This window comes from Grampus griseus (genome assembly GCF_964374135.1).
Source record: "Grampus griseus genome assembly, chromosome: 7".
NCBI lineage: Eukaryota > Metazoa > Chordata > Mammalia > Artiodactyla > Delphinidae > Grampus > Grampus griseus.
The window spans coordinates 93936066-93954148 of record NC_139001.1 but is presented as its reverse complement, the minus strand read 5'-3'; the positions used below and the strand labels follow the sequence as shown (position 1 = coordinate 93954148).

Below are 18083 nucleotides of genomic sequence, written 5' to 3'. Positions count from 1 at the left end.
CGTAACTAGAGAAAGCCCACGTGCAGCAACGAAGACCCAACACAGCCATAAATAAATAAATTTATTTTTTTAAAAAAAGTATAGTAACATGATCAAATGAACAGGATGAAAATAAGGATTCATTAGCCTAAAGGGGGGGGAAATGAGCATATATTAACCAGCACTCAATATCTAAAGCCTTTTCAGGACTTTTCAAAGAAATATGATTTATAATGCTACAGGTTGATAATACAGGAATACCTAATTTAAAGTATGCTAATTTGGGGCTTCCCTGGTGGCACAGTGGTTGAGAATCCACCTGCCAGTGCAGGGGACACGGGTTCAATCCCTGGTCCGGGAATATCCCACATGCAGCTGAGCAACTCAGCCCATGTGCTACAACTACTGAGCCTGTGTGCTACAACTACTGAGCCTGTGTGCCACAACTACTGAAGTCCACGCGCCTAGAGCCCCTGCCCCGCAACGAGAGAAGCCACCGCAATGAGAAGCCCGCACACCGCAACAAAGAGTAGCCCCCACTCGCTGCAACTAGAGAAAGCCGCCCGTGCACAGCAACGAAGACCCGATGCAGCCAAAAAATAAATAAAATAAATAAATTTTAAAAAATAAATAAAAAATAAAGTAAACTAATTTTGTTGAGTTTAAAATGTATAAGCACAAAGTCAGGTATTAGCTTACTGTAAAAGATGTGAAGCAGTGAGCTAAAGGTATTTTCATGGTAATATTCCTTGCTCTGTTCCACTGATGGTAAAGTGTGTCATTGTTGTCTTGCATTAATAAGTATGAATTCACAAGGAAAGATTGGGAGTATAAGTTCTGTACATCATGGACCTGGAATTTGGAGGTCTCCTGATAGGACGTTTTTCTGGTAGAGAAATAAGCAGGCCAGAGGCAGGGGATTCCTGGGGATTAAGACATTTTAACCAGGCACTCTAGATTTCAGAAAGGAAATAGATAACATTTCTTACCTAATATATGCATAAATCTAAACTGGTATGTTAGGTTTTCTGCTTCTTTTTGTGGGCTTTCCCCAATTTCCTTTACAAAATTGAAGCTAATTTGAAAACTGGATTTGCATGACTTGCGTTATATAAAGTGAGAGACCCCTATGGCTTTGGAATGTGGTTTTCCATTAATATCTTAGATGCTTTAAGACAGAAGTTTCATTAAGGGTCTGCTCCCTTTTCTGTGAAGGGCCAGATAGTAACTATTTTAGGGTTTGTGGGCTATACTATCTATGCACCTAGACAACTCTGCCACCGTAACTGGAAAGCAGCCATAGGCAACCTGTAAAATGAGTGGCTGTGTTCCAGTAAAACTTTATTTACAGAAACAGGATGCAGGTCATATTTGGCCCACTGGTGATAGTTTGTCTACCCTTGTGGTAAAATATCCTCTTTGTTAGGTCTCTTGATTTTGTTTTGGTATTTTTTTTTCCTCCCTGAAAAATTTCTCCTGGATTATATACCTCATGCTGTATTACTGCCGCATGATTATCCTCTTTTCCTTACATTGCCAGAGGTTTTTCTAAAGGTTATTCAGAGTGGTAGGAAATCTTCAGTGAGTTGAAATAACATCTTCTAAAAACTAGTGGCGGGGGGTGCTTCCCTGGAGGTCCAGTGGTTAGGGCTCCACGCTTCCATTGCAGGGGATGCGGGTTCGATCCCTGGTCGGGGAAGTTCTGTGTGCTGCGAGATGTGGGCAAAAAAAAAAAAACATTGTAAAGCAACTATACTCCAGTAAAAAAATTTTTTTAATAATAATAAAAAATAAAAAACTAGGGTGGTGCAGTGGTTGGCAGTCCGCCTGCCGATGCGGGGGGCGCAGGTTCGTGCCCCAATCCGGGAGGATCCCGCGTGCCGCAGAGCGGCTGGGCCCGTGGGCCCATGGCCGCTGGGCCTGCGCGTCGCTCCGTGGCGGGAGAGGCCACAGCGGTGAGAGGCCCACGTACCGCAAAAAAATAAAAAACTAGTAGGGGCTTTTTTTTTTCCATCTGTGACTTGAAATTAGGTTACCTATGCCACCGTCTTATTTTAGCAGTCAATAGATAAAGATAAAATAGGCATAAACTTAATAAAAATAGTTTGTATATATGGTGCTAAAATAAAGCTCACAGAAAGCGAGTAATCTGCCTTTTATCCTGCTCTTAAATTGTATCAATAGGTAAAGTCTTTTTTTGACACAACAGGAGGCACCTAAATATCCCTTTGCTTCTATTCTGAAAAGGCTCCAGTACGTTATTCATTTGGAGAACCACTGAATAGGAATCTTGGACACTTAACACATTGAAAATTTCAATGTATTATGTGGCAGCCTTTTCTCACATTTTTATGGGATCACATCGTGATCCCGTAAAAATAAAGTAACAAAGTATAAGATACTAAGAGTATCTGAATTTTATCGCGGTGTCTGAAGCATCAGTGTTTACTAAAATAATTCATTTAATGACTGTCCCCAAAACAACATTGGCTTGTATTTGGCCTACCTGTAACAGGGTTGGCGGGGGGGGGGGGCTTGGTTGTTTTTAATGATTAATAACAAACCTTCATGTGTTTTTTATAACTTGAATTTTTTCTGAAATTGAGTCAAAACAGTTTATTGTTAATTTTGGACCCAAAGGCATGTGTCTACTAGACTTACTGCTGTGTCCAAGTAGAAAAGTGGTCATTTTTTTTTCAGATGAAGAAATGGTAGTACAGACATTAGATTGTTTTCATCCAGACTGAATCGAAAAGCTCCTGAGTCTTTAGCAGGAATTAGTTGTCACAGCTTGTGAGCATATAATGGTGCCGAGTTTTTGCATGAATCTAGTCTCTATTAAATTGGCATTAATAATATTACGTGACATTGTAATTCATTTGACTAATATTATTTATCTTGAGAGTGGCCAATAACTTTATTAATGACACTATTTTGGAGTCAAAAACTAATTCATCATAACCACACCACTTTGGAAAAGTGGGTCATCTCATTGTAATCCTAAATTTTAGGAAAAAAATTGTAAAAATATAACCAGGGTGATTTACTGATAATGTTACTAGTGTTGATTGCTAGGAAGTTATGAGTATAGGTAAAGGAATTTTTTTCATTTAACTTTGAAATGATTTTAAATCTAAAGAAATTGTGAAGTAGTACAGATTCTATACTATTATACCTTGTACCCAGTTTCTCTAATGTTAACATCTTCTATAATAATAATATGAATATCAAAACGAAGAAGTTAACATTGGTATAATACTATTAACTACAGATTTTACTCAAATTTCCCCCATTTTCTATTCTAGAATCCCATGTTCCATTTAGTTGGCATGCCCCTTTAATCTCTTCTAATCTGTGATAATTTTTCAGTCTTTCCTTTTCTTTCATGTCCTTGACACTTTGAAGAAGAATGGTCAGTTACTTTATAAAATGTTCCTCAATTGGAGTTTTGTCTGATGTTTTCCCATTATTAGAGTGAAGTTATGCGTTTTGGGCAAGAATACCACAGAAGTGGGTTTTATTCTACTGTGCATTTTATCATGGGGTATTATGTTGATATGTCATTGCTGGTAATGATAATCATGATCACTTGGTTAAGGTCATAAAGTTACTGATTTTCTGTTTATAATTAATATCTTGAGGACGGTATGTTGGGATTACACAAATATTCTCTTTTTCCTTAAACTTTTGCCCACTGATTTTAAAGAATCTACTGATGGATCTTGCCCATCCCAATTATTACTATGATGTTTGCGTAATAGAGATTTTCTATTTGGAAGGAATTTTTTAAATGTGACTAAATTTTCCAGAGATTCTAAGTAAGCATGTAAAATCAGGGGGGTGTGGGAGGAGTGTTTTGTTTTATTTATTTAAAACAAATTTTTTTAAGATTCATCTTTGAAAATACCAGTTCAGAGCTGTGTCTGCTTCTGTATGTGCTGATGGTTGAATTAGGAGGGTGATGGTGAAGTAGATGAACTCTTGCGCTTTCTTTCTAATATTGCCCACTTGAGAGAATTCTAAATCTAAAGGCACCTTCTAAGTTTTAAATTTGAATTTTATCTTTAGAGCTAACACATGAGTTTCTACAAATATTGGAGAAAACGCCTAGTAGGTTGAAGAGGATTCGAAACTGGAGGGTAAGAGAATTGGCGGGTTTTTAGAACATCAATTTGTTAACTACATAGCTAATCAGTTTGAATTTTTGTTGTTAAATATTCTTATTTCCAGTATTCGTAAGTAATTACAGTGTTTCGTAAGCTACATACACTCATAATTTATTCAACTACAGTGTCCAGTAGACTTTGCTATAAATACTTTATAAACTCCTTATTTAATTTTCATAGTGATTACCGTGGAAATAGTCTCCTCACTTTACAAACAGGAAAATTAAAGCTTAGACGAGTTAAATTCCTTTCTCAAATGCTGGGCTAGGATTTAGTCTGCATCTAATTTAAAACCAGTGCTTTCAACTATTTATATCCTTTTTATGCCTCTAAATAAGATATTTATTTACTGGTAACATAAAGTGAAACCCCAGGTGATTTTATTTCCATGTATTTAATATAGAATTTTTATAAGCAAAGAAATTTGTATTAAATTCCTTTGCTGTCATTGCTTCTTCTGTGTTTTATTTAAATAGGCTAATCAGGCGGCTAAGAAACCAAAAGTAGATGGACAAGTATCAGAAACACCACTTCTTGGTTCATCTTTGGTCCAGAATTCCATTTTAGTAGATAGTGTTACTGGTGTGCCTACCAACCCAAGTTTTCAGAAACCATCTACATCAACATTCCCTGCACCAGTACCTCTAAATTCAGGAAATATTTCTGTTCAAGACAGCCATGCATCTGATAATTTGTCAGTGCTAGCAACAGGAATGCCAAGTACCTCATATGGTTTGTCATCACACCAAGAATGGCCTCAACATCAAGAGTCGGCAAGGACAGAACAGATATATTCACAGAAACAGGAGACATCTTTGTCTGGTAGCCAGTACAGCATCAACTTCCAGCAGGGACCTTCTGTATCACTGCATTCAGGACTACATCACAGACCTGACAAAATTTCTGACCATTCTAATATTAAGCAAGATTATACTCATAAAGCAGGAAGCAGTAAACACCATGGGCCAAGTTCTGCTACTCCTGGAGTAATTCCTCAGAAAATGTCTTTAGATAAATACAGAGAAAAACGTAAGCTAGAAACCCTTGATCTGGATGCAAGGGATCATTATATAGCTGCCCAGGTAGAACAGCAACACAAACATGTACAGTCCCAGGCAGCCAGCAGCAGTTCTGTAACCTCTCCCATTAAAATGAAAATTCCCATTACAAATGCTGAAAAACCTGAAAAATATATGGCAGATAAGAAGGAAAAGAGTGGATCACTGAAATTACGGATTCCAATACCACCCACTGATAAAAGTGTCAGTAAAGAAGAACTGAAAATGAAGATAAAAGTTTCTTCCTCAGAAAGACACAGCTCTTCTGATGAAGGCAGTGGGAAGAGCAAGCATTCCAGCCCGCATGTTAGCAGGGACCATAAGGAGAAGCACAAGGAGCATCCTTCCAACCGCCACCACCCCAGCAGTCACAAGTATTCCCACTCATACAGTGGCAGCAGCAGTGGTGGCAGCAAGCACAGTGCTGATGGGATACCACCCGCTGTTCTGAGGAGTCCTGTTGGCCTGAGCACTGATGGCATTTCCTCTAGTTCCAGCTCTTCAAGGAAGAAGCTGCATATCAATGATGCATCTCACAACCATCACTCCAAAATGAGCAAAAGTTCCAAAAGTTCAGGTAGTTCATCTAGTTCTTCCTCCTCTGTTAAGCAGTATGTATCCTCTCACAACTCTGTTTTTAACCATCCCTTACCCCCTCCTCCCCCTGTCACATACCAGGTGGGCTACGGACATCTCAGCACCCTCGTGAAACTGGACAAGAAGCCAGTGGAGACCAACGGTCCTGATGTCAATCACGAGTACAGTACAAACAGCCAGCATATGGACTACAAAGACACATTCGACATGCTGGACTCGCTGTTAAGTGCCCAAGGAATGAACATGTAATCATTTGTTTAGGTCAATTTTTCCTTTACTTTTTTAATTTAAAAATTGTTAGAATGGAAAACTTCCTCCTGATCTAGCAGTGGTAACACCTGCTGTTACTGCCACTGCTTCAATATTTGTAAGTGCTGCTTTATTCTTCATTCTGAAAAGAAGAGATTATAGTAAACAAGTCTTTATCTCCACATATGATAGTGTTATAAATACTGTAAAAGCATGGAAGGTGCAAAACTCAGTATTTCTACAATTGCAGCTAAGAACATTAGGGTGAATGGCTGGCTGCTTCTAGGAATATAAGATGCCTCAAGCATTCGTTTATTTATAATTTGAATACTGTAGCTATTTTTTGTTGTTGCTTGGCTTTTGAATGAGTGTAAATTGTTTTCTTTTGTGTATTTATACTCGTATGTATGATTTGCATGTTTCAATGATAAAGGGATAAAACAGTATACTGACAACTGTTTACAAGAAAGTGGAGAAAAATGTACATACATTTTTGTATGTTTAGATATTACCATAAATACTCAGGATTGGAGCTGCTTGTAAGTATAACAATATACAGAATAACTTTATTTTATCTTGTCAGAGTCCATCACTAATCTAAAACAAAGGTGGCACTTTTTCATGTTAACCTTAAACTCTAGGCCTTACTGGAAGCCACTGAAGGGGGACACTTCACTACCAGATGGGTATGCAGTGCCACAGATGGTCATTTACACTGTGAGGCACTGATTCTGCCTTCAGAGGTTCTGACCAGATTGGCTGCTGAAATAGCCCCTAATTTTCTGAAGGCTTGAAGAGGAAAAAATAAAGTTTACATACTCTTGATGTGAAGTGCATTTAAGTGTTTGTTGGCTTGTTGCAGTACTATAAACACAGAGCTGTTAATAATGGTTATGTAGATTACTGTGATTTGAAAACTAAATTCACAGAAACTTACATTAGTGAAGAATTAGTAAGTCTTTTTCTTAAATAGAGAACTTTAACACTACGTATTTTAACAGTAAACAGGAATCGCTTTTCCTTTAGCGTTCAGAAGGACACCATGTTCTTAAACATACTCCTCCCCTGAAGCGTGTTTGTGTGTGATGCCATATTTCTTTTTCAGGTAAATGCAGTCTTCCTTATAAAAATGAAATTAAACTTATTGCTCTTTCAGTTCTTTTATATTCTAACAATAAATAAAACAAAAAGATCACTGACTGTGCATTGTACCTGTATTTATAGCTTATGGTTGTTAACAGGAAGCTCACTGAGAAAAAAAAAAGGTAAGCCTCCAGGTAAACAGCTAGTGGAGGTTTTACATTTGTTTGCACATCTCAGTATATTCCTGTTGAAGTCAAGTTTGCACAGTCTTCTGACTTCGGAACAAACAATAGACTTTAACTTGTTTAAAATTTGTCTTAAATGCCGGTAACATGGCTCTGGTTTATCAGCTAATCTTCAATTCTGTGGTAAATCTTTGGGCTGTTGAGTATCTTTGAGATAGGTTGAATTCAACTTCTGTTGAATTGAAAACTGTCTTAATTTTTCCTCTATGTATATGAATTATTTTTGTTACAAAGCCACTGATATGTGCACAATTGTAATTTTACTCAAGTATGTTGCAGTTGTAAATATTAGAGAGTTTAATCTCGTGCTCTACTCTTATTTAGCAATTACCTGATTTGCCAGTAGCTTTATAATTTTTTTTTTTAAGATAATTGTTCATTATTTTGTCAATGTTATTTGAACTTAGGATACTAGGATCCTCTTTCTAGGGACTTTGCCTAGCTAGCATGTCCTAACTTTGTTCTTGTCTGGCATAACTTTAGTAATCTTTGTCATTACATGTAACTTTGTTACTCTGTATGACATATTATTGTATCCATAAACATGGTAATTTTGATACAGTTATACTTTTACAGTGGTACATAATCCAAGGACTAGTATAGAATTAAGATGAGTGCAAGATGAGGGAGGGAAGGGTTTTGTTCTTGGTAATTTAGATGTGAAACCTCTAAGGAGCTATCATGTGAAACGACGTAGGGTGATTGTGCTACTGTATAATTGGGGTGATAATACCAGGAATTTTAATAAGATTTTGTAAAGAATATCCAGAAAAGTAGTGAACTTATTTTCAGTATGACATAGAAAACAATGTGAATATTTAAGGTCTGTGACTATACTTCACTAAGAATTTGCAGAATTGTTTTGAGATGTGAGAATAAAGGTAATTTTGTTGAATCTTTATTGGTGCTAATGATGGACAGTTAAAAAGGTAGCTAGTGTATATTGTTATGGGTCAGTACTTATTAGTACTTCCAAAATCGAATTTGAAATGCTATGTATTCATTTTTCACTCTGTAAATGTAATTCTTTACAATGACTTTATTTATTAAAGGGCAGCCAGTTGTAATTTTTACAGGATTGTGTGAGCTATTCAAACTCTTAAACCTCTGAACAGGATATTAGCTTCCGTAAACCACAATGGGGATAAAATATGGAATTTCTTTTAAGTTTCGTTTCCATTAAATGAGAACCCTTATAATTCATATTGCCATGAATTTAACCATCTCATTTGCATAAAGTAGTTCATCAGCCTGGTCCCAATAGGCTCAACCAAAGAAAAAGACTCCAATGAATGGACATTATTACTGAGTCTTCTTGTAAGTAGCCATAAATAAACCAAAATAGTATCAAATTTAGGTATGAAATTCCACATGTGCAAAGTACTGTTAAGGTGATACATTTTTGATGAGATTTTTAAAAATATTTGAACTATTAAAAAGCATTATCTTTAAACATCCTATAAAAGAGTGATTCATTTTTTAGTTGTGTTTTCCCTAGATCAAAGATCATAGATTTGTTACCTTTACGCAGAAGCACATTACATAGAAAGGCTTTACTTCTACCTCTTTCAACTAATTTTTCAATATTGAGCTGTGCCCCCTAAATATTTGCCTTAGCTATTTTAAAATACAATATTTTCAGAACCAAAGCAAAGGAGTGGTTTTTTTCACAGAAACATTCTCAGAGGCTTACTTTACCAAATAAACTGATGGTAGTATCCTTGAGTGGTGAGACCTTGCATAATTCCTAGTTCCTATTTCTTGTTTAACCCTGAGGTTCATTTCTTGTTGCAGGTATTTAAATACTGAAAAGTTGTGTAGTCACCCCAAGGTTTATCTTTGAAAACAGTTACAAGTGCATCTTGATCTTCTCTGTGTATGCAGATTTGTTCTTGTTAGAGTTCTTAAGCGTCAAAAGAAAATTTCTACCATGATACGTGGTTTCATGCAGAATGTCATAAGGGGTGCATACACTACTTTGTGCGAACAGATTATGATTATGTAGGATACATTACTTTTCTGGCCTATCCTCTTTGAACTAAAGAAATGACTAGTTTCAGATAGTTGAAAGGAAATGACTATTTCAGATAACCAAATTTGAAATATGTTTGTTAGTTACCAAATGTCTTGCCTTAAAACATTTTAAGCACATTTTCTGGTTGTATTTGAGAACTTAAGTTACTGATTTTTATTCCTTAACTAATCTTAGAAATAAACCACTGCTTGCATATGCATGACTATTATGTACTCTCAAAGTACCCTTGGTTGATTAGATATTTTAGGTTTTGCGTTTACTATGGAAATAAGGATTTTTAAAAACATGGTAATATCTCTAAAGGGAGACAGTTCTACTGTCAAGATATTTCACCGTTCCCGAATTTTATCTACACAGAAAAGCCATTGTTTCTCACTTACTACTGTGCTTAAATAGCTAGATGATTTTTAAGATGTCTTTGCTAAGAAAAATAAGAGCTTTGGTTATGGAGAATTCTTGATTCAGCAGTCTGCTTTCTTGGGATGCAGTAGGATTCATTAACCACATTTACCCAGATGAAGGATTAATAAACCCCATACATGAGGGAAGCTTGGTGACACATGCTAATCTCATGTACCAGTTTGTTTATGATAGGCTGATTTAGGGGTTTTTGCATTGGAAAAGTAGCACATTCTGTTCCTACCTTTCTAGGGTCCCAGGTTATGGTACTAATGTGTTAACTTGAGAATTCACAGCTATATTAATATCCGAAATTTGATTGCTGTAAGCGGACAGATGTAAGCCAAATAATCAGAAGTTTGCTTGTTTTGTAAGAGATGTTTGCCTCTGAAACATCTGTCATTACAGTAGAGATGATCTTGCCAGTGGATCTGGAATGCTCTGAGGGTTTTAGGTCTGATACTATGCATCCATTTTTTATTCCACAATGTTAATTTGGGCACAGCCAGCTTTTGCTTCTATGACTCCTGTTTCTGTTAACTTATTAGTATGTATTCTGCCTGAAATTTCTTAAGGTAGCTAGATAAGCAAGATACATTGAAGGCTGTGTGGCTAGGAGTAATTCTGGTGTCGTAAAAGTGACTTAACCTGTTTGCTGTGATCCATTAATCTCAAAAGTAAATTCTGAGGGCTAATTTCCTTTATCTCCAAGTTCTGGGAAGAAGCCTCACTTAAAACCTGTTTAGTGGTTGGTTTAACTTTATTTGCCTATTGTTAAGTAATGAGTACATTCTTTTTTTTTAAGTTGTGTTTTTCAAGCAGCTTCCTTACTTTGAAAAACTTCACACGTGCTCACTTGTTGTCAGCAAATTGGGATTTCATTTTGTGAATGTACTCAAAACCCCCAAGGACTATTGAACAGGATGTTTGCTGATAGAAAATCTAAAACAGGAGTTTGTGTATATGGTATGAATTCAATCAGACATTGAATTTCAGCTCAGTATCTATTACAAGGAATCATTAATAAAGTTTGTTTATTGACTACATAAATCCAAGGCTCTAACATGTCTTGTTAATGTGAATCAAATAATTTTCAGTCCCTGGGAGATGTGGGAAATAAGGTCTCAATACTCTTTGAGTGACTTCATATATCATCAAGGAGTATGACCACTGAGATCAGATTGTCCATACTCCATTCTCAACCCCATCACTTAGTAGCTGATGTCCTTGGGTAAATTACTTTGTGCCTTGATTTCCTAATCTACAAAATGTCAGTAATAGTACCTATTCATTGGGTTGTGAGGTTTAAGGCTTGGGTGATCAGGGAATAAATGGAATAGATGGCATTGAAAAGAATCCTAATAGAAGCATGTTTTGGGTATTGGGGAGAGTGGTGAAGGCCCAATCCAGGTGCAGTAGACTTGAGTGTGTATTAAACACTGCATGTGTACCGTTTCCAGAATTTAAGTTGTTCATTCTGATTCATACTTTGGGATTTTCTTGTGTACCCTCTTGCGTCACCTTCACAAAAAGCAGAGAGTAATTGTAATTATCTGCAAGGGGAATTATCCCTGAGAAATTTAATCATCAACTGCTTTAATATTGCTGCTCCTTCCAACCCCCTTCCCTCCCTCCCCGATTTTCCTACACCTCACACTTGAGAAAGAAAATGGAAGCCTTGCAATGGCTTTTCATAAAATAGAGCTAAGATAGACAAGTTACTTTCTCTAGCATGAACTTTAAGCCTAAATATAAAAGTTTTGAAATCACATTAAAAGATTTGTCTTCATTTTATGTTGATAACAGCAGTAAGGGCGTCTTTTTTTTTCATATAATAAATTACATGAGCTTTATTTAGGAACATCACAAAGTTTAGTAATTCCCTTTAACCAAAGTTAGTAATCCCATTTACTAATTCACCGTACTCCATTGTTTCATCACTCTTTCACCCCCTGCTGTTTTTAATATAATGGAAAAAATTATACGTTTTTGTTTTAGCTCTAGTGTATGACCTGCCTGTTCCCTCCCCCCAACACCACCTCCCAAAGCAATATAGGGCTTCACTAAATGAGGGTTTTTAATCATATTGCCATGAAATTAACGGGCTATTGAGACCTTACAAATGTCCAGGCATATACCCAAGATCAGTTTTTTTTTTGGTCTTTCAAGTCATAATCCATAGGAGCAAGTGCTTTAGGGACAAATTCAGCCATGATTTTTCACAAGTTTGAGAAGTCATAACAGTGAGACAAAGTGCCACAGCTTTTCCTCAGGACTGTTTGCTATTTCAGCTTTTCACAGCACAGTGCCATACACAACAACTCTTCTTGTTAACGTTCCAGGAAGATGCAGACTGCCTACAGCCAGTACTTTCAAGTCAAAAGCTGTTTTTAAATGCAAGTTGCTTTATTATATAGCTGCCTTAAACTGAATACTTGCAGGTACAGCAAGTATGAGGAATAAAGATGGCCTGGTACGTGATGGAGGCTTTTGATGCTCATTGAACAGATTGAGTTTTTATCTTGGAGCTACTCAGTACACTAAAGGCCCAGGACTGCTGTTGTCAAGCAGGAGAGAGAGGGTAAAGCAAGTAAGTGGAATCCTGTGCACTCCCCAACCCTGTAATCCAGAGCTCGCTCTTTTCCACAACGGCAACTCTCATTCAGACACTGAGAAACGTCCAGTGGGCTGAAGTAGGTTAAAGTTAAGGAGACGCTCTAGAGCTGGAACTACTGTCAGGATTTTACTTGGGGAGTTAAATTTACTTTGGTTGAGCTTGAGACCCATTCAGTATGAAATGAAATGCGCTTCTGAATGTGATTGAAAACTGGGGTGGTGTTCATGGTGAGAAGGGAAGATAGTCATAGAAGGGAAGGCAATGTTGCTGCTAAGTGAAAAAGGAAAAGCTTTTGACAACGTTAAAGTCATCAAAGTGACTGGACTGGTGAATTTGTTTATCAGCATCTATGGAGTTTTGTTTGCGTAAAACTTAAAACTGTAACTGATTTCATTTATAAACTACAAATCTGGGAAGCAGCAGGGAGAAGGCTCTAAAGTCAGACAAATCTGGGTGGCAGTCCCAACTTGACCTTGAGAAAGTTAAGTACCTCTGAGCCTCATTGTGCATTAATAGAATGAGACTACTACCGACCCAAGCAACAGCCAGAATTAAATAATAGGCCTTTCTCCATTAAGAGCTCAAGGAATGCTAGCCCTCCCAGCCCACACCTTTCTTCCCTCTCAGTCTCCTTTTAGGACCTCTGCCCCCTAAAGGAAGATACCTGGGCAATGATAGACACAGTGAATGACAGAACAACAGAAAGCTGTTAATATCAAGCCTTGCCTATTAAAAACACAGGTTTTGAAGGTTCTGTGAAATTAGTGTTCAGTATTTTTCTATATCAGTAGAAGAGGGGTAGGTTTGTTAACAGCAACTTCCTGTGTCCATTACTGTGATCTGTATACACAGTATAAATATGTCTTAGTCCCTGCCCTTGCCTCATAGGGTTTAATAGGGTTGAATGTAAATAGGTAATTGCTCCGAAATCAGATACAATCATTCAGATTTTAAAGAATGCTGAAATCCCTACTAAGATTAAAAAACTAAACCCTACTTGAAATGGTGTTACGTTGATATACAAGTTAGTAAAATAAGGGACATATCCCTTAAATTTTTATCAAATATAAGGGAAGAACTCTGCAAACTGGAGAGAGAAGGAAGGTACACCCGCAAAGACCCTTCTAAACATGTTGGCCAAAGTAAAAGCTTTTATCTCAGCTGGACTGCATTTCACATTTATTTCAAAAACTTCTGAAGTAGCAGCTTGATTTTGACAAAGTCTGACAGACAACTGGTGTTGGAATTCACCTAAAGTTAGTTTGTAGTTGTGCCATGTTCAAATGACAGTAGCTAGTAAAACAAAATCTGTAGACCTAGCTTAAGACAACAGGTGTCAGTGAAATTTAGATGAGTGGAGTCACAGCAACCGAAACCTTACCAAAAATGCTCAGTCCACCAACTTAAGATCTTGTAATAACTGACAACTTGTCCCTGTTCATTTTTGCAAGGTTTTCCAATGTTCTGGGAATGAAAGCGAAGAGTGACCTTAGCAGGGGTGTCCTTCCTTCAGGTGAAGTGAGCAAAAGTGACCTGGAAAAGTTTATGTGCTCACCCAGTCTCCGCTTAACAGATCAGTGAGCTTTTATCCCACCAGCTGCCTTAGGTTTAGCTGGTTCTCGATGCAGTAATGTTCTAATTCACGCTGTAAATACATGAAGACCTCAAAACACAACCAGTCACAGAGAAGGCAGACTGAGGTTTATGGAAACACCTTGAAGAGCCCAGTTTCTTGTAGGTGGAGACTTCTGAGGAGTTAGGGGACCCTCTGGTAATGAAACGCCAAGGCCCTTAGCTCTTCCTGTTAATTTTGAGGCCCCTATAGTCTGCAGCGTTAAGGTTGCTGCCTAAGTAAACTGAATCTAGCGTCTTTCTACTCCTTTTACCTTCTCACCTTCCTCTACTCTCCTTTGTAAGAATTAAATGTCTACCCATCAAGCAAGAAAATACATTTTATTCTTGTTTCTACAATTTAATGACATTAAAATTGACAGGCCAAAAATAAAAGGAAATATCGTATAAAGCGAGAGATTGTAGTTACTGGATAATCAAAACTATAAACACTGGAATAGGTTTTCTGTTGTTAACTCTTTAAGACAATTTTCTTATGTATATGGGTAATTGTGCCTGAAGCTTGAGAAGGCTAACCTGTAACAAACTTTTCAGTTAGTGCCACTGCAGGATCTGGTTAAATTGGGTTAGATTGACTTTCCAGTAGGAAAACAAGGGTCCCTTAGCCATCATTTCCGCAATGAAGCAGTAACGGAGTAATCTATAGTGGAGCTGGGAAAGAAGTCCTGATGTATGTTCAATGACTTCTCTTCCAGAAGGAGTGCTTCAGGATCTGGACAGCAGAAGGTCTCTCATGCTGGTCCCTAAGAAGGGGAAAAAACACATTAGAGTAAACAGCACCCAGTATCGTGCCTGCCAACTAGATTCAGTTGACTCAAAATGCCAACTTTAACAATGGAAGTACAGCCTCTGCCAGTCAAACAGATTTGGATTGAGTCCAGCCTCCAGACTTTAACTGTGTGATCTTAGGTGAGGGACTCCAACTCTTTCCTCATCAGTAAAATGGGGATAACAATAACACCTAACTCACTGGGAGAGTGTTTTTTAAAATTTTTATTGCAGTATAGTTGATTTACAATGTTGTGTTAGTTTCTGCTGTACAGCAAAGTGAATCAATTATATTCATATATCCACTCTTTTTAAAATTCTTTTCTCATGTGGGTCATAACAGAGCATTGAGAAGAGTTCCCTGTACTATACATGAGGTCCTTATTAGTTATCTATTTTATATATAGTAGTGTGTATATGTCGATCCCAATTCATTGAGAGAATTTTTTTTTAATAATGAATTTAAAAAAAAATTTTTTTTTTTTTTTGGTCTGCACCGGGTCTTAGTTGCGGCATGAGGGAGCATTTTAGTTGCAGCATGTGGAGTTCCCTAGTTCCCTGACCAGGGATCGAACCTGGGCCCCCTGCATTGGGAGCAGGGAGTCTTAGCCACTGGACCACCAGGGAAGTCTCCACTGGGAGAATGTTTAAAAATGCATATACAACTTTGAAACAGTGTCACATACTAATAATTCAAAAATTAGTACCTATTATGATTCAAAACCAGTCCCTCCTTTTCCATTGTACTTTCGCTCAATTTGTTTGGGGTATAATCTATACACAGTAAAATTCACACTTTTAGATGTACAGTTTAATGCACTTTTAGTTAGCATGAAATTTATTTTTTAAATTTAGAGATATCCAGGATTGAAAAACCTTTAAGAAGTAGACATTTAAATATGTTTTGGTGATTAATTTGAATAATTCCATTTGGGGCACCCTTGGATGAGCATAAAGGGAGGCAGTTACTTAATTAGTACTATTATGGCTTAGGTTTACTCCCCCTCAAGAAATCAAAAAGCTTTTGCCAATGAACTAGTCAATGAACTAATGAACCAGTCACTGGTTATCTGCAGTGACCTATTCCAAAGGCATTCTTTTCGTTAAACTGGCTATCTTGATCATTTTGGAAGCAGATGACCAGGTAAAAATGGAAATAAAAATAAAATACGTTAAAAAGCAAGTGACCGGGCTTCCCTGGTGGCGCAGTGGTTGAGAGTCCGCCTGCCGATGCAGGGGACACGGGTTCGTGCCCCGGTCCGGGAAGATCCCACATGCCGCGGAGCAGCTGGGCCCATGAGCCATGGCCGCTGAGCCTGTGCGTCCGGAGCCTGTGCTCCGCGACGGGAGGGGCCCCAACAGTGAGAGGCCTGCGTACCGCAAAAAAAAAAAAAAAAGCAAGTGACCAAAAATCATTCTAAAATAAAAAACCTCTCCCCTTCTGGAGGCTCTTTCTCCTGCCTTCAAAATATGCAGAAATCTCTTTTCTCTTCAAAAAATCCTTAAATGACTACCATTTCTAGCTGCCATCCTATTTCTTCTATTCCTGCCAAATTTCTCTAAGTTGGTCAAACCTGAAGATTTCTTTTTCAACATTCACTAACCTAAATCCTTACCATTTGGCCTACTCTTCTCTATAGAAATTGCTCTTTTAAAACTAACCATGACCTTCTCCTTACCAGATTTAATGAGCTCACCCTCCTTGTCATCTCTGTAGCATTTGAGGTATTTCACTACCCCCTTTTCTCTGAAACAGTCTCTACTTAAGAGAAACTGTCCTCTTTGTTCTTCTCCCACACTGTGGCAACTTCCCTCCTTCCCTTTTTTCCAGTTGTGTACTGGACTTAATTCTATGCATATTTTGTTATCTTCTCCCATGAGCACTTTCAAAAACATTTTCCTCAGCCCTCTAATTTTTTCATGATTATAGCTACCAACCTTATGATTTTCAAATATGCACTTCCAATGTTCACTGCTTTCCTGAGCAACAATTCCACAGCTTCAAATGTTTCCTTCAACTTCCTCCGCTGTTCCTCTTTCACAACTTTCTATTACTTCTTCCATTATCCACGTTCAAAACCATGAGATCCTATTATCCTCTATCACCAAGTCCTGATTCACCTTCCTCTGAAATACTGATATATATTTTTTTAATGTTTATTTATTTAGCCTGTGCCAGGTCTTAGTTGCAGCATGTGGACTCTTAGTTGCGGCATGCATGTGGGATCTAGTTACCTGATGAGGGATCAAACCCGGGCCCCCTGCGTTGGGAGCATGGAGTCTTACCCACTGGACCACCAGGGAAGTCCCTGAAATACTGATATTTTGGAATCTTCTTTACACTCCCACTGCTTCCATCACCATCAAAACCCAAATTCTGGATTCCAGAATGGCCTCCATTCGAGGTCCCTCTACTGAATCTGCTGTCTGACCTGCCTCGCCAAAGACATTTTTCTTCATGGCATTCTCTACCCCAAATCCTTTGCAGTCCTCTGGTCTTCACTGCCTATCTCAACAAAGTTAAACTCCTTGGCCTGACTTCCCAAAACTTCTGAGACCTGCCCATAGGAGTACCCCCAGCCATGCTTCTTACTGCTTCCCCAGATTGATTTCTGTTCAGTCCTTGTTCCTGATTTTTACCTGACCATCTCTACTTCTGAATCTTTAAGAGTGCCTTACCCCTTTATTTATGACTATCCACACCTCCAAGAAGTTATTGTCATAGACAACAGGCAAGATTCTAGAGTCCTTAGGGTCTCTGGCATAGAATTGCAGGCTTGCAATATGACACTCATTAGGTAAGGTGTATTAGTATTCTCCCTAAGGGTTATTAACTGTTGAGCCCTAATTACATACCCCAAGCTGTGCTAAGCAATTTACATACACCATTTCCCTTACCCTTCACAACAATGCTGTTAATTGATTACTACTGGTGTGAGTTGTGTATTGCTTAGTTTATGAAGCAATGGTTCAAAAGGAGAGCCAGAAAAAAATATTCCACCCTTTCTCTTTAAAGCCGTGTGTGTGTGTGTGTGTGTGTGTGTGTGTGTGTGTAATGAGAACTAGAAAGAAAATGAGATAGCAAGCACTTTCTGTGGATCAATAATAGATAATTGTTCAATTCAGAACAAAGCAACTGCAGTATGTTTAAGAGCTAAGACCAATCTCCAAGACTAGTACTGGTCTATATGATATTCCTAACACCTTTATGTCCCTTTTGTGAGGCGTTTATTTTTTTGGTGGGGGGGCTGGGGG

General features: G+C 37.8%; 2 protein-coding genes across 4 annotated transcripts in view; one reads left to right on the top strand and one right to left on the bottom strand.

Moving 5' to 3' along the window:
- The window catches only part of CCNT2 (cyclin T2), a 50102-nt gene extending 39283 nt beyond the window's left edge, over positions 1-10819 (top strand). For 2 of the 3 annotated variants that reach the window (XM_082659055.1, XM_082659057.1), the window contains 2 exons: positions 4048-4118; positions 4622-10819. In XM_082659055.1, the coding sequence (XP_082515181.1) occupies positions 4048-4118; positions 4622-6049 (1499 nt within the window). In that variant the 3' untranslated portion in view covers positions 6050-10819. The remainder of the gene's footprint in view (positions 1-4047; positions 4119-4621) is intronic. The other variant, XM_082659056.1, reaches the window with a different exon arrangement.
- Positions 10820-14736: 3917 nt separating this feature from the next.
- MAP3K19 (mitogen-activated protein kinase kinase kinase 19) overlaps positions 14737-18083 on the bottom strand; it is a gene marked incomplete at both ends in the record, with an annotated part of 45161 nt that continues 41814 nt past the window's right edge. Inside the window, 1 exon segment of the mRNA XM_082658924.1 lies at positions 14737-14803. Within this exon segment, the coding sequence (XP_082515050.1) occupies positions 14737-14803 (67 nt within the window).